This window comes from Terrapene carolina, unplaced genomic scaffold (genome assembly GCF_002925995.2).
Source record: "Terrapene carolina triunguis isolate 2854851 unplaced genomic scaffold, T_m_triunguis-2.0 Scaffold16, whole genome shotgun sequence".
Classification (NCBI taxonomy): domain Eukaryota; kingdom Metazoa; phylum Chordata; order Testudines; family Emydidae; genus Terrapene; species Terrapene triunguis.
The window spans coordinates 92,301-107,717 of NW_020664367.1; the positions used below are offsets into that span (position 1 = coordinate 92,301).

Consider the following 15,417-nt stretch of genomic DNA (forward strand, 5'->3'; position numbering starts at 1 on the left):
AATGTTGGCTATTATTTATCAGCCTATTCTCCTCTAGGTACTTACAAATTGATTATTTAATCATTTGTTCCAGGTATGGAAAGTAGGTTGTGACTGGTCTATAATTCCCTGGGTCCTCTTTGTTCCCCTGTTTAAATATAGGTACCATGTTTGCCCTTCTCCGGTCCTCTGGGACCTCACCTGTCCTCCTTGAGTGCATTCCTCAATTATGCTTTGTGCAATGCTTTAATGCAATTTTTCAGCCAAGTTACGAATAAATAATAAACTGAGTTGTAAATAATAAAAAACTTAATTGAACATAGAGTACATACTTAAAGCGAGTGGAACTGTGGCAGACATGCCTGAAGTACTGAGTGCAACCATGTTTGTGCTGATAGGGTCACAAACGTGTAGGTGGGGTGGTTGTGACTGTTCTTAATGTCATGTAGCATGATGAAGGAAGGACTTGCGTGTAGTAGTTGAGGAAGTGGAGGGGTGCTCCCAGGATGCAGTGTTCTCAAAGGGCTGCAGGATGTGGCTTAGTAGGTTGGAATGTTGGCCACAGTGTTCTCCAGCAGAGCTGTCTGTATCATTTCCTTTGTGGATGTGCTTTAGCCTGTTCCTTGTCTGCCTCTTTCTCCTATGTATCATGCTGAAGGAAATCTTCCCTTTCACTCTTTAGTCTTCTCCCTCTGCTGGCATGCAGCTCCGGGGCACTAAACTTGTCCTCCTTTGTCCCCTTTCTGCACCCCCAGAGATTTTCCAGACATTCAGACAATGATAACGTTCCTGTTTGTGTAGTGTATTGAATGCTAGGAGAGCAGAGAAAGAGCACAAGTCGTTCTAGTCTATCAGTGCCAACAATGATAAAATGTTGCTTTTTTCTTTATTTTGGGATGCCGTTCCCTTGGCCTTTTCCCAGTCTGGGTGAGCTTGGAGATGGTAAGACATTTTCCAATTTAGTTCTCCTTTGTTTGGAACCCCTGTACAGGTGCTGGATTGATGGTGGGCAAGAAGCAGCAGGAGGGGCCACACTAGTAATTGCATGTGCATCTCTACGGGCTGTCCTTACGATGGAGGATGTTATCCTGAGGTATGTCCCTAAAAGGCAGAGAAGGATCTTGTTCACAATGGTAAGGGGCAAACCGGAAAGTTATGTTGTGCTGCTATATACCGGCATGGTTCCCCCACCCAGACCAGATGGTGCAGGAGTGGAAGGGCAGCCCCAAGAAAGCTGCATTGCCTGGCAGGGTGCCTTTCAATATAGAGCACTATTTCTGCCTTAAGTTCTCTGTGATAACACTAGCAGATCAGCACAATGTGCACTGCAAAATAAACAGACTTTGGGAATAACTGGCCTGAACCCAAATGGTTAACAATGCTGAGGTTGTGATTAAAAATAGCTGTGAATGCTTTATAATTGCTGTGCACTTTGAACTGTCTCTAGCCTAATTTGGGCAATTTACCTCCTAAAATGTAAAGACAGGTAAACGCACAGGGCATTGATAAACTGTCTGCTAAAGTGCTCCTTCTCTAACTATTGCTTCAGTAAACATACCCGCCATGCAGTGGGGAAGGGGCATTAAGCAAAATGGGAAAGGAGAGGTGTGGGAGGGGGCTGGCACATTTGGCCAGTGATTATGGGATTCAGTATTTCACAGAAATAAATGCATTAGAACTTGAATTCTCCAGCACAGGCACTGTTTTGAGCACGCTAGGGGGATGGGAGGAGGGGAATGGGATACAATAAAAGCAGAGTAGGCAGAGAGGGACTCCTAACTTTCATCTGTGTAACATTCCCCAGAGCTGAAGAGCTCTGTGTAGCTCAAAAGTTTCTCTCTCTCACCAACAGAAGTTGGGTCACTAAAAGATATTACCTCACTGTCACACACCTTATCTGCATAACATGGCAGTGACCAGAAAAAAGCTGTTGTTTAAATCCCCCTATACCATTGGTTCTCAAACTTTTTTACTGGTGACCCCTTTCACATAGCCCGCCTCTGAGTGCAACCCCCCTTATAAATTAAAAACACTTTTAAATATATTTAACACCATTATAAATGCTGAAGGCAAAGCGGGGTTGGGGTGGAGGTTGACAGCTTGCGACCCCCCCATGTAATAACCTCATGACCCCCTGAGGGGTCCCAACCCCCAGTTTGAGAACCCCTGCCCTGTATGGTTGTATTGTAGAATAGCACAGATTACTTACTGGAAGAGGCTCTCTTCCAAGCACTGTCAGGCTGGGTCTTGGCTTGGGATATGGGGGCCATCTCTGGCCCTGGCTTGGGGTTTTGTGAGCTGAAGAGATCCTGGCTGTCCAGGGCAATTTATTTTTGCTTGGGGTCCCGTTCAGGGTCTGTGGTTGGCTGGTGGGTCTTTGGTGCTGTCCAACGTATGCCAGAGTTTGGTGGTGGTGGGGGGTCTCCTTGACAAAAATGCAATCCAGTGCCTCATAGAAGGCACAGGTAGTGCGACTGTTTGCTGGAGGCCTTGTTGATGTGTCTGGCATGTTTATAATCCTACCAGAGCTCTTTTGCTTTGTTGTGGCAATGGGGTGTGTCCAAGGAGTGCCATCTCTCCATTTGCTTTGCTAGCTGCTCAGATGTCTTGGCATTCCGATGACTGTTGGAAGATGGGACTGGACATGTTCCCCTCCCCAGAGGCCAGCAAAGTACAGTACCTCCCTGTAGGTCCCTGTGGAAGCACAGGGCCTGGCTACTATAATATCTGACTGAAAGTGTGTGAACGGATTATGAGCTGGAATCACAAAGAGCCACACCAGGCTGTGTGCCAGTATTTAAACAGGGAGGTGAGAGCTGGTCACCATAACCCTGGAACAGTCTATGGCACAAAGGTAAACAGACAGGCCAACCCAGGTGTGCAGTGTGGGATGGCAGTGGGAGGATTGCTAGAAGCAGAACAGTTAATTTGAAATGAGGCTGCATCCACATAGAACCTTATTCTGGGGTAAATCATTCCAATATATATTTAATCTGTTTCTAAAGTAGATTAATGTAAAAAGATACCAGATACTTTGAAAAAAACACTTGTGTGTGTAGACATAGAGCAGCTTATCCTGAAAATACTTTCCTGCATATATGAGCCCTAATTATTTTGGAATAAAAACACTTTTATTCTGGAATAGAAGGTCCTCATGGGAAGCTGTTGGGGACTAGTTATTCTGGAATAACTGCCGGTCAATTTCTCCATATAGGCAAACCCTTAGCTTGTATTTGAAATTGAGAGCAATGTGTGGGAAATCTTGTTTCCAGATCCTGCTTATATAAGCTCCTAAAAGGTCAGAACTTGATGTAATAAACTTATCTTTCCAGAAATCTAGTTGTAACTTGAGTATTAATGGGGATTTGATGCCTCAGGGCATTGCTAATGAGTTATAGCAGGGCTTCCCAAACTTCCTCCCCCCCAAAAGACCACTTGGCATTTAAGTGTTTGGACACTTTTCATTTCCAGTGCTACTGGAATGCCACCACCAGCATGAGAACAGCCTAGTCAGCATGACCTCTCATGCACAGTGCGAGAGGTCACACTGTATGGAAGATGCCATTTTGAGAACTGGCTTCAGTTCTGCCCAGCTTCAGGAGGGATTAAGAAGTTATTTCCATCTAATGGATGTTAGCTAGCTTCTGTATGAGTTTGGTTAGTCCCAATTCCAGATCCCAAGTCAAACTGACAGCTATGCTTTGCACTAGACTGTAAACCCTTCAGAGCAGGGACCATCTCTTACTATGCATTTGTACAGTGCCTACCACAATGGGGCCCAGATCCGGGTTGGGCTCCCTGGTGTGAAAGCTTCTTTAGCTGGGGCCAAAATCACCTTACTCACTATAAACTTGGAACGTTGGCAACAATTCTCACGTGCATGTTGGTGGTTGGCAGGGGAAATTCAAAAATCAAAGAACATTTTAAAAGAAAATATTATTTTGGGGCCAATCCTCTGATTTTTGAACTTTTGGAGTTGACAATCCAGTTAGCTCTCCAGCCAGAGAAAGAGATTCCTTCCCAAAAACCCCTAGAGAGCCAGGCTCCATCTGCCCACCCACACCTGAAACCTATCTAGGAAGGCCCTGGCCCCATTCAGTGGCATGGCTACCCTACCATTGTCATGAGAGCTCCATATAGTAAATGCTCCCACACCCCAGTCCTCATTCCTGAAGGAATACTTGGCAGAAATTCTACAAGGTGAACCACTGAAGTAGCTTTGGCTCAGTCAATATCTATCAGGTTTTATCACAGGAGGGCAGAATTTGGCCCTAAATCTATTTTGTAAAAATATAATTTGTAAACAAGTAATTAATAAACATTTCCTTTTTGCCCCAGGAAAAATAAATAGAAAGCTGGCATTTCTCCTACAATAATTTTATCATTTGTATTTCCAGGGCCTTATACTGCAGTTTCACTTGCACACATATCAGTGAACTTTTCAATCATGGCATAGAGACTAATCAGTGATTTGTGTTCTCCTGTCTGTGTATGCAAGACTCATAGCTGAAAGTTGTTTGGCATTCTGGAGTTAAGTAGGCCATAGTTTATTCGAACATATGCAGCCTTATGTAAATGAAGCCCCCTCAATGGGTTGAGGGAGAGGACAACAAGCCCAGCCTCCCTCCTGTATAGCTTGGTGAATATCACAAAAGCACTCACTAAAAAACTGTCCATGACACGTACTGTCCATTACACATACTGTCCAAATATACCCATTCCCAACCATTTTAATTTAAATGACTTCTCTCCACATTCATTAATCTAATATGTCATATAGTCTACTCCTGTGCCAGCCTTCTGCATTCTTCACACCATAGGCAGGAAATCAAACAGCATTTTTTTATCAGAGGGGTAGCCGTGTTAGTCTGTATCCACAAAAACAATGAGGAGTCCGGTGGCACCTTAAAGACTAACAGATTTATTTGGGCATAAGCTTTCGTGGGTAAAAAAAGTGGGTTTTTTACTCCTCGTAGCATTTTTTTTGTATAGTGGACTGGCTGTGAGGCATCATCTTGTTCTACCACCTGCTAGCAGAAACAGGGGAATCTTTATTCTCCACTTGTAACTGCCTCGTGATGTTCTAGCTGCTTTATTAGTCACAGCTGTCTTTACCTAAATACTGTCCACTTTGGCCTAGTATTAGCAACATCTTGCGACTGGTGTTAAAGTTGTCCCTTTCAACTTGAAAGGAGCTTTTTTACAAGTCTATAGGCAAATATCCCTCTTAGGAAGGTTATCTTTGAAGATGCTTTTTCATTACAGGATTTTCTGTTAGACTCTTCCTCATAGGATAGCTGTAATTAGGAGATTTATTTTCTTCTCATCTTCTGAAACTATGCAGGTCTTGATACCTCACTGAGTTTTACTTTACGTACTATAGTAAAGTGTCTCACTGCTGTAACTCACTCACTGTAGAAAAACATTCTGTTTCAAATTTAGGCACAATGGTTTCCAACAGAACCTCTCTCCCCTTCTTGAGCAGCACAGCCAATGCCCGATTGGTTTGTAGTGTTATGGAATGGCACCTAGCCACACAATAATTAAAGTTGCAATGGAGTTTCTGTTTACAGCTGCATTTTCAATTTGCTGTAAAATCTAGATGGCTTAGACAGGCTACCTTGAAAAAGTATGTGCAGTATCAGGAGCAGGGGTACAGTATGTGATGCAAATTTGGGGTCATTCAGTCAAGGTACTACCGAGATAGAGCAGGTCCCACAAATGACCCATTTTTAAATCACCAGATTCTTATAACATTTTTTGTGCACAGTTTAAGAGCAAACTGTGACAAGAATTCACACAACACTGAAATCCCTGAACTTCCCCTGGACCAGAAACAGCTTCCTGCAAGTCATTAGTTGAAAATTATTACATATATTGTTTAGCTCTACAGCAAAAAGCAATTTTGGCTCAAAGGCATACGGTGCTGAGAGCTGATTCAGAGCTAAAGTGCTCAGACCATAAGTTATTCACTCACAAAATACCTTGATGCCTAAGGGAAGGTGCATAGACCCAGCTTGTTTCATACTTATGAATCATAATAGACTATAACTTGTAGTAAATAAGCTGTAGAAGATGCTACAAGCAGTCAAACAGCAGATCTTTCTATATTTTCTCCAGAAGTTCCAATCAATTAAAAATAAACAAACAAATGACTGAGGCTGCTGTATAAACATTGCTTTATGTCTTATTAGATACAATGCCACTCACTTCCATTTCTGAATGAGAAAAAACAAGCCCAGAGCAAAGAAATAGCCTAGGTACAGTTTTATGCGTTTGCTTATGACAAACACGTTTCTTCTGCTACATACGGAAAAGCAAGCAGTGGCACATTTAAAAATAATCAGATTCACACATCTCATCAGCACAGGCCCTTTACCTGAAAGGGATTAAATTAGTCTAGGGCACAGGCTTGTATGAGTCCACTGGAGAATTGTAATTCTGTGCACACAGTCTAGTCCTTTCTTGCAAGTGAATTTCAAATTTACATGGACATGGTGGTAATTGTAAACATTTGTCTATAATATTTTTTTCCTACACTTCTGAACCCCACACTGACAGGAGATCTCGGTCTCTGGCATGCTTCCAGCTTCATAACCATAATCCCACGTGAGTTCGGTTCCAGCTTTCACATGCCTAGGAAACAAAACCACTGTCAGTTAATATATTAGTTAACTGAATCTACCTCTGTACTGTGTTTGCAATTTGCCACCAACTACTTGTAGGGAGTTCCTGAAATAGTGGGATGAAGGGAGGGTGGCACAGAGAGAGCTGTGAGGGGTGCAGGTGGGAAATGAAGGAATGCAACCAGGAGCCCCTGCTGTGTGCAGTGTGCTCTGCCTCAGAAGCAACAGTGTGTGCAACCCCCTTGTGAATGTTCAATTAGAAAAACCTAGGCTGTGCTAAGACTTATCAGGTCCTGGGATCTGGGTTGCAGAGGTCAAACACAACTTTCTCTGATGTCTACATAAATTCAGTTAAAAATCAGTATAAGTGTCTGAATGGCAGTAGACGTAGTCTAGTCTCACTAACTATAGCGTATCATCAATCAAACCCTGGAATACCATACACTGGATGTGGAGATCATCATGTCTACACGGCAAAGAAAAATCCACGGCTGGCCCATGCCAGCTGACTCTGGCTTGCAGGGCTGTTTCATTGCTGTGTAGATTTCCAGGCTCGGGTGCAAACCTGAGCCCTGGGACCCTCCCACCCCATGCCCGTTAATATACACGGGCAATGAAACAGCCGCACAGCCCGAGCTCCACCAGCCCGAGTCGGCTGGCACGGGTCTGCCGTGGATTTTTCTTTGCTGTGTAAACGTAGCCTTTGTGGCCTGCAGGAACTCCTGGAGGATAGGTTTTAATGGAACCACATTAGCTCTTTGGAATGATTCTGTCTAAGGACTGCAAGACCTAGGGTAATGGCAAGTTCCTCATGCTGTCTCTCTGAGCCAACCACTAGGAGAATATATTAAAAGGAACAATTATTTTTTGTGCAGTGAATAGAATGCTTATAAATGGTTGCCAGTTGACAGTTCTGAAGACAAGTCCCATATTTCCACAGAACAGGTACAGCACTGGAAGAGAAAAACTCTCTTGTGGTGATAATGTAGTTTAGCTCCCTTACCCATTCAGGCCTTGGTCTCTGATGAGATCACCAATAAGAATGTGGTTTTTGTCATCGGGCCATTTGTCTACTGGAAAATAATGCAATACTTTTCTAACCATTTTGCTTTGAATGAACATAAAAAAAAAGATAGTTCCAACCTGTTTGTGAAGAATGCCACCCAAGGGAAATTTCTGTTGTGCGTCTCTACAAAGACACTCTGTACAAAGAGATTTGGGCAGCAGCTATGCTGTGAAACAAAATAATTGATTTAAAATTAATCAGTAGGATGCTCAGTCTCTGGCTGTAGAATGTTTATATGTTTTTTCCCCCCAAACATTTGTAACATGCTTAAAAAAAAGAGAAGAGACATCCCCACTGCCACTCTTTCATCACCCATGTTTAACATGCAGCAGTTTTTGCTATAATTAGGTCACTTCGAGGGAAGGAATATCTCCAGCATTTCTAAAATAACAATTTTGTCTCAAAAAATCACGTTCTTTTGTCAATCTGCACTTAAATAGTTCATGGTGAGATTTTTCTCTCTTCATTTGACACAGGAACAAAAGTCATCACCATCAATAATAAATTAAAGATGCTGCGCTGTCAGATGAGAGAGCAATCTTTGGGAGCACATGCATGAATAAAACAATTCTAAGCGTGTGGAAATTGCCAGGCAGAGGTGAGGTGTGCATACAGTTAGGGAGGGTTGGCAGGATTCTATTTACAGTTAGATACCAGTAAATATTGATTTCACCTAACACACAGAAATGGACGAAAAAAATCCGTCAATGGCTGCCTCTCTCAAGCCGAGTGCCTGCAGGGATCCAGTGTCACTGGCCCCGTGGCCATGCAGGGAGCCGTTTGCAGCTCTGCTGTCACGGCCCGGAGTACAGGAGCTGTTCAGCACCAGGGAGGCCTCCTTGCAGCCCAGGCCAAGGGTTTTTGCTCTGCCCCAGCAGGACCGCAGCCTGCACCTGTAGGGATCAGGTGTCACTAGCTTTCAGCTGTGCTGGGAGCCCTCTGCAGCTTCGCTGCCATGGTCCCATTCACTCACTCATCCTGCTCCTCGCAGCCCTGGCCTGGGGCTGGGCCAGAACCACAGCATCCCTTGCGCCTGGGCGTCTCAGGCCCCTCACCTGCACAGGAGCCCCCTACAGCCCTGCTATCAGCACTGCACTAACCCCAACCCCCCTTCATTTCTCACAACTGAAAATTAAAATGGTTAAAAATTGAAAAAATGCTTAAATAAAAATTGATAATCAATCGTCAAAATTACAAAAAAATAAAGTTCAAATTCTGCCAAGCCCAGTTAGACACACATACAGGTGTGTGCACATGGACGGTCATGTGACAGGTTATCATTGTCTCTGTTCTATATTAAGGAGCATAATTTCAATGTTTGTGCAGATTTTGGCTTGACATACCTATAAGTGCCCATGGGAAAAACAAGGCCAGTGCTATGCGTGTGCAGATGAAAGTTTGTAGTACTTACATTGCTGGGAGCATTTTGAAAATTCAATCAATTGAATGAAATCAATTGGCAGCGTTATTGGGTATATACCTGGACAATGTGGATATCTACACAGCACTGCCTAGAACAGCCAGGTCCCCTCTCAGCATGCACTAGGTTGAGTGTGAAACCTGGGAAGGATTCTTTAGTAGACAGTTTTTACATCTGTACAGATCAGGAGTAAGGATGGAAATTTCACACAGCATTATGTAACATATCCCTGAATTGACACAAACGACAGTTTACAACAGCCTCGGAACATGGATGGGGCTGAAAGGAGACCCTCAATCTAGTCAAGCATCCAGCCCACGCTCTGATCCAGTGTAGCACCCAGTGGCAAGGCCATTCAACATGCAGCAAGGAAACCGAGAATCCTCATCATCTAGGGCTATTTGATTTCCTGCCCCAAAATAAAAACATACACTGCCCATCCTGGGAAAAAAGAGAAGAGTAGAATTTTGCAAAACTCATTAATACCTATCATTTGTGCAAATAAGCAATTAAAAAAAAAATTAAGTGACTTAACAGCACACACATTTACCATTTTTACTTACATTAAGAAATCGGCCCACATTTCCTTCTTTCGTGGCATCCAATAAATAAATATTGTCTTTATTAGAATTCTTCAGAGGTGTCTCATCACCTTCTGCCTCCTCATTACAAAGAGGATCTTGTTTGGACCTCCTATTTTTTTCCTCTTTGAAGTCATCTCTTTGGAGTAGGCCCATGGACTGTTTCATAACATGTGCATCATCTAGCCTGGCTGATTTACCACCTCTAGCATCTTCTGGGGATGGCCTTTTTTCTTTAGATTTTGCAGTATCTGTGGTGCTTGGCTCAGACTGCATGGCCTCCTCATGTTCTCCTAGCTTTTGCTGCAGGTTGGGTTCTGTCAACAGAAATTTCAAGAGATCAGAAGAACACGTTATTTGTTTGCATCAACTGAAAATGACTCAGCAATGATACTAAGGGTAACATTGCAAACTTAAATGCGTTTGGCTTACTTGACCCTAAATACCCACCCGCTCAATTTCTTGCTTCCCATGTCATTTCCCATAAATGCCTATGCTTCCCCCTCAATGCCTGGAACAGCCCCCCAAACCTTGTGCATGATCCAGTCTCTCCCCGCACTCCTGTTTCAAATCCTCTCTCAGAACTCACTTCTTCCAGCTGGTATTTTACTGCCAACCTCCACCTGCATGCTGCACAGCATCCCATATTTTAATAAGATGCTAACAAGATGCATATTCAACAGCAAATGTTTCCCAGGATCTTTTACGGCTGTGCCCTTCTTTCTCCCATATCTCCCTGCCCCTCTTTGCTTATTGCTACCCATTGCTGTGTCATGCCGAATAAATAACCCAATTCTGCCCTTCGCCCCCCAAACTTCCACTGGAGGCAGCAAAAGTACAGGATGCTTACCACCTTTCCAGGAGTGCTCAGATCTTACAGGATCAGGCCATTGCACTGTAGACTACTCAGGGCAGGGAACTTGTATTTATCTTTAAATTCTGAGTCTTTAAGCACTATCCACATCTATGTGTAATAAGTAATAACCTGAGTGGCTGCTAAGGCTTATTGGTAGGGCACACTAAGTGCTATACAGATAATGCCATTATAGTCAGAGATATGGCATTTGAAGAGGTTTGCACACATTCAAAGATTGTTTTCTACAGTGCAACTGTTTCACCTGACTGGGCACAAGTGTGCTAACCAGTGTAATATTTATAACTCTGCAAACCTACTTTCCTTTCCTTTCTTGGTTCCAGTGGTTAGTTTCGTTTTGGTTGACTGCTGGGGCTGAGAACTATCATCTTCATCTGAGCTGGCATCGTGCACCAGTGTAGCAAGTCCCTTAAAAGAAATAAGGTTGTGAGGTACTGTGTTCTATGCATCAAGAGCCAAAGACAACTGGGCTTTAAGGCCCCGGAGTTCAAGTTTCAACTGTAATCTGTTGTTTTGACTGAGTGAGTTTTAGCAGGCTAAATTCCAAGCCTAGACTTCATAATTCAGAATTATTCAGACAAGCCTCCCAGAACATAGGCCCCAATTCAGCAAAACACTTCAGCATGGGTTTCACTTTAACGCCCACTGATTTCAATAGGATTTAAACACATGCTTAAATACATGCTTAAGGATGTTTTGCTGAATCAGGGCCTAAGCTAGCTCTGTATGCGGAGCTAACTGAAATGGACTGGGTCAGCAAGATTCCTCCCCTTTCACTACAAACCAGTGACTAATCATGGGACTTCCAATACTGTCTGTTCCTGGTATGAAGCTCTCATACATGTTGTTTGAATCAGCTGTGAAGCTATCACTCACTGATACTAGCACGGCCAACTCAAGTGCGACCAGCACCTCCTCTTGTGCACATGTCCTGAGCGGATACTTCCTGCCTCTCCATATTAGATCATGTGGCAGATCAAATTCTCCAGTCTGTGCCGTAGCAGCAGAACATAAGACCCTGACCACTAGTGAAGCAAGGGATGCTGCAGCTTTGAGTTTGGCTCCCAACAGTGTTTATCTTTTCCTCTCCTATTTCATTAGTTAGGAGGCACATGGAAGATGTTGCAGTTGCAGGGAGGAGAGATAGTTGCTTACAGTTCGAGGGAGGGTTGTTTCCTGGAGACAGTCCTGGGGGCTGCGTACATGTACAGGGAAGAAAAGTGAGGAGGCTGTGGGAGTATTTAGTGCTAGTCTCAGAGACAGCTCAAGGAGCACATACTGTGCACATGTTGGCAGGGAGATGGGGAAAGGGATGAGGCCAGTGCCAGCAGCAGGCAGGGCAGTATTGCAGAAGTCCCATGATAGATGCAAGTAAGAAAGGCTGTTTAAAAAAAAATCTTGCCGTGTGTACTGATATAAGGTCATAAATAACTGCCTTCCCACTTCACTGAATATGTATAATTCTGAATACAATCTGTTATTCTGCATTTTTACCAGTTTTAGCCGGCGAGTCTGAAGAATAGCAGTTCTGGTTTTAGGCCTAATGGCTGGGATTCTCAGATTCCTTGGATTATATCCATAGTTCTGAACCCTGCACAGAGATGGGAAAAGGATTTTATGCAAAACTAAAGGCCGATAAAAGAACTCTTGCAACACCTATTTGGCTAATATTTTCCAGTTTGTAAAGAACAGACTGCAAAGCCTGCAGTCGATACTCAGTAGAAATCTTGTGGCAGTTTTGCCCCAGCAGAGACTGCAGGTTTTGGCCTCACTGATATTCTTAAAAGGCAGCCCATCATACACTGCTCATGCTTTATTGTTAAAGGAGACCGAGAGTTGCTTGTATATCCCACAGACATTTTAAAAACAAACTGAAGCAGTTCTTCCTTAATGTTCCTGTCAAGAGCCAAATTCTGTCTATTCATCCATCTAGGTTCTTGTACCATGCTCATCACTGAACTAAGAGTATCTACATTCAGGGTTCTGGGTTTTCCCTGTTACAGCTGTTAATACCTCAAACTAGAAGGCACAATTTGCAAGGAGAGAGACTGTAAACATACCACTGAAACAAACAAAATCCTACAAAGCCTAAAAGAACCGTAACTCCTTGTGATGGGGTGTTCACCCCACACTTGCCCTGAAAGGGTTAATGCAGACTAAGAAGTGGGCTAATTAACCCAACGGGCCATGGCTGAGAGGAGTCAGGTGGCCAAGTAATCCCCTAACTGAGTGAGGGAGCCCACCTGAGGAGGAAGGAGCTGGGTTGGGGCTATAAAGGCAGGCTGGAAATTGGCAGCAGAAAGGGGACTGCTGGGAAAGTCTGCAGTCACTCCCTGGGAGAAGGGGAGGTGCATTTGGGCTCGCCAACCCACAGAGGAAGGAGGCCAGGAAGTTAGGACAGGGCTCAGGGAAAGGCAGTAAGGTCTAGAAGAGAACAGACCTTGGCTGCTGGCTAGAGGGTCCCTGAACTGGAACCCAGAGTAGAAGGTGGGCCCAGGTTCCCCTGCTAGCCACTGAGGGAGAAGCACTACGAGGCAGTGAATGGGACGACTGCCTAGGACTGCTGGCAAGGAAAGACTTTCCAACCCAGAAGGGGAAACCATTCGTTGACCTGGCCGGAGGGTCAAGTCACGAAGAGGTGGAGCGAGAGAGGGGCCGCAGACTGGCAGACAGAGACAGAGGGATGGCTAGCAACTGTGGGAAGGGGCGCTGACCTGATCAGCTATTCCCCAGAGTAACCAGGAGGAGACGCCATCCTAGCAGTGAGTGGAGCAGCCCAGCACACTCCCTTAACAGGAGGGAAAGGTAGGGAGACAGGATATGACCCTTAGAAATTAAACTTTTTATTCAAAGTCAGCTTTGGTTTAATATTATGAGCCATTTACGTTGCAGTAGCATCTACAGGCATCAGCCAGGATGGAGTTGTATAGTGCTAGTCACCTGTAGGATCATACAGTAAGTGACAGTCCCTGCTCCAGAAATCTTATAATTTAAAAAATTAATATAACCCTATTCCTCATATAGAGGTCATGATTTTTCCTGTGCTACAGATGGAAGCAAACAAATTTTATCCTTTTAGATTTCTTTAAGATTGCGAGACCTATGTTAAGTTCAGAAGCTGAAGTGATACAACATATGCAGCGACACTGGTATGTGGATTACAGTCTATTTGTCCTGTACAACATAACATGATTGGCATAGGGGTCATGAATACAGGTTAACAGTCTCTTGTGATCCCTGGCCTGATTGTTTATTTTTTATTTTTGAAAAATTTAAAAAAAAAAAAAAAAAAAAACCAAGTGCTCCCTGCCGGTAGGAATTTAACACAGGAGTTTGAACCTTTCTTATTCTAAATACTGGAAATAATCAAGTAAAATCTAGTATAGTGGTGCAGTAAATGTAGCTTAAAAATGGTGTTTCCTGTACCTTTTAATATGTATAATATTAGTAAAATTTGGCTAATCACTGATAACAGTGATTCATTCCAAATTGGATTAGATTTCAGTGGTGTTGAAAATGCAAGTCTGAATATGGACAATTGGCTTGGTTTATGGAAACGATCGTGTGTCAGCTTTGCTATCAATTTAATAGTTATAGTTTGTGAATACAAATACTATGCATCTGAATCACTTGTGATTTGCTCCAGCCTACCTCACAGACCTTCTCTCTCTACTCCCCTCTCTGACTCTCCACACAGCCTTGACCATGTTACTGCAAAAGCTGTGGGGGTGGAGGGGTGAGGAGGGACATGGTGAGCGGGGTGGTGGAGGAAAGTGACAGGTGGGGGGGTTCTCGCAGCGGGCGGGCGAGGAGGTGAGTGGTAGGAGGGGTGAGGAGGTATGCAGTGGGTGGGTGACCTGGCGAGGGACTGGGTGGGAGGGTGAGGAGGGACAGGGTTTTGTGGGGGGGTGTCTCACGACAGGACACCACAAGCGGGGAGAGGGCAGGGCCGGGGTGGAGCAGGGATGGAGTGTGTTTGGGGCCGCGGGCAGAAGAGGCAGGGCAAGGAGCTAGCCTCCCTCAGGGGAAGCTTCACCCGCCACCCATGCTGCCAAAGTAACAAGTTTACTTTTCAGACAAGCCGTTGTTTGTTTTTGGAAATTCTCATTGGCTACTAAGGCTCCCAAGATGAGCTCCCCTCACTGAACACGCTATTGCATCTCCATGAAACTGATTGCAAGATTGGGGACTTATGCCATGGCTACACTACAAAATTAAGTCAACCTAACTTACATCGGCAGTGCGCATCCTCACCGGGAGCACTTGTATCGATTGTACTGTCAGTGTGGGGCATTGTGGGACAGCTCTTGAGAGCCAGTAACAGTTGATGTAAGCAAGGCAGTATCTACACTGTGTTATGTTGACCTAACTACATTGACCCGGACTCTACGCCACTCATGGATGTGGAGTTATTACTTTGGTGGGAGTGAAATTTAAGCACAGACACTTCCATAGTTAGGTCAACGTAAGCTGCCTTGCACTGAACTAACCCTGTAGTGTAGACCAGACCTTAGTCTCTTGCTACAACAATTCAAAATGGTGAGAAGTGAAGGATTGGGGGAAAAGGAGGAGGACAGAACAATTAGTGATTAATTTAAAATACTGCACGGTTGGAGAAAAATATGCAAGTCATTGCTCCCTTTTCAAATTAACATAATGAGCTATAACCATGAAAGCTCAAGTACAAACATGTATTCATTCAGAAGACTAATGCAATTCCTGGAAAATGCCAAGAAAGTTCCAGATGGGTTGGGAATAAAGTTAATTCATAGAAACAACTGTGTCCTGCCTGAAGAAATATCAGAAAAAATAAGTTTAAAAAAAATATGAAAAGGGCTGCTCAGTTGAACACACTCAAGCTCCACTGTGGG

General features: G+C 44.0%; 1 protein-coding gene across 1 annotated transcript in view; it reads right to left on the reverse strand.

Annotated features, from left to right (window-relative positions):
* LOC112114689 (histone-lysine N-methyltransferase SETDB2-like) overlaps nucleotides 1-15,417 on the reverse strand; it is a 100,607-nt gene that overhangs the window by 58,805 nt on the left and 26,385 nt on the right. Inside the window, exons 11-15 of the mRNA XM_029910707.1 lie at nucleotides 12,041-12,137; nucleotides 10,846-10,954; nucleotides 9,655-9,989; nucleotides 7,749-7,837; nucleotides 6,515-6,615 (exon numbers count right to left, since the gene is read on the reverse strand). Of these exons, the coding sequence (XP_029766567.1) occupies nucleotides 6,515-6,615; nucleotides 7,749-7,837; nucleotides 9,655-9,989; nucleotides 10,846-10,954; nucleotides 12,041-12,137 (731 nt within the window). The remainder of the gene's footprint in view (nucleotides 1-6,514; nucleotides 6,616-7,748; nucleotides 7,838-9,654; nucleotides 9,990-10,845; nucleotides 10,955-12,040; nucleotides 12,138-15,417) is intronic.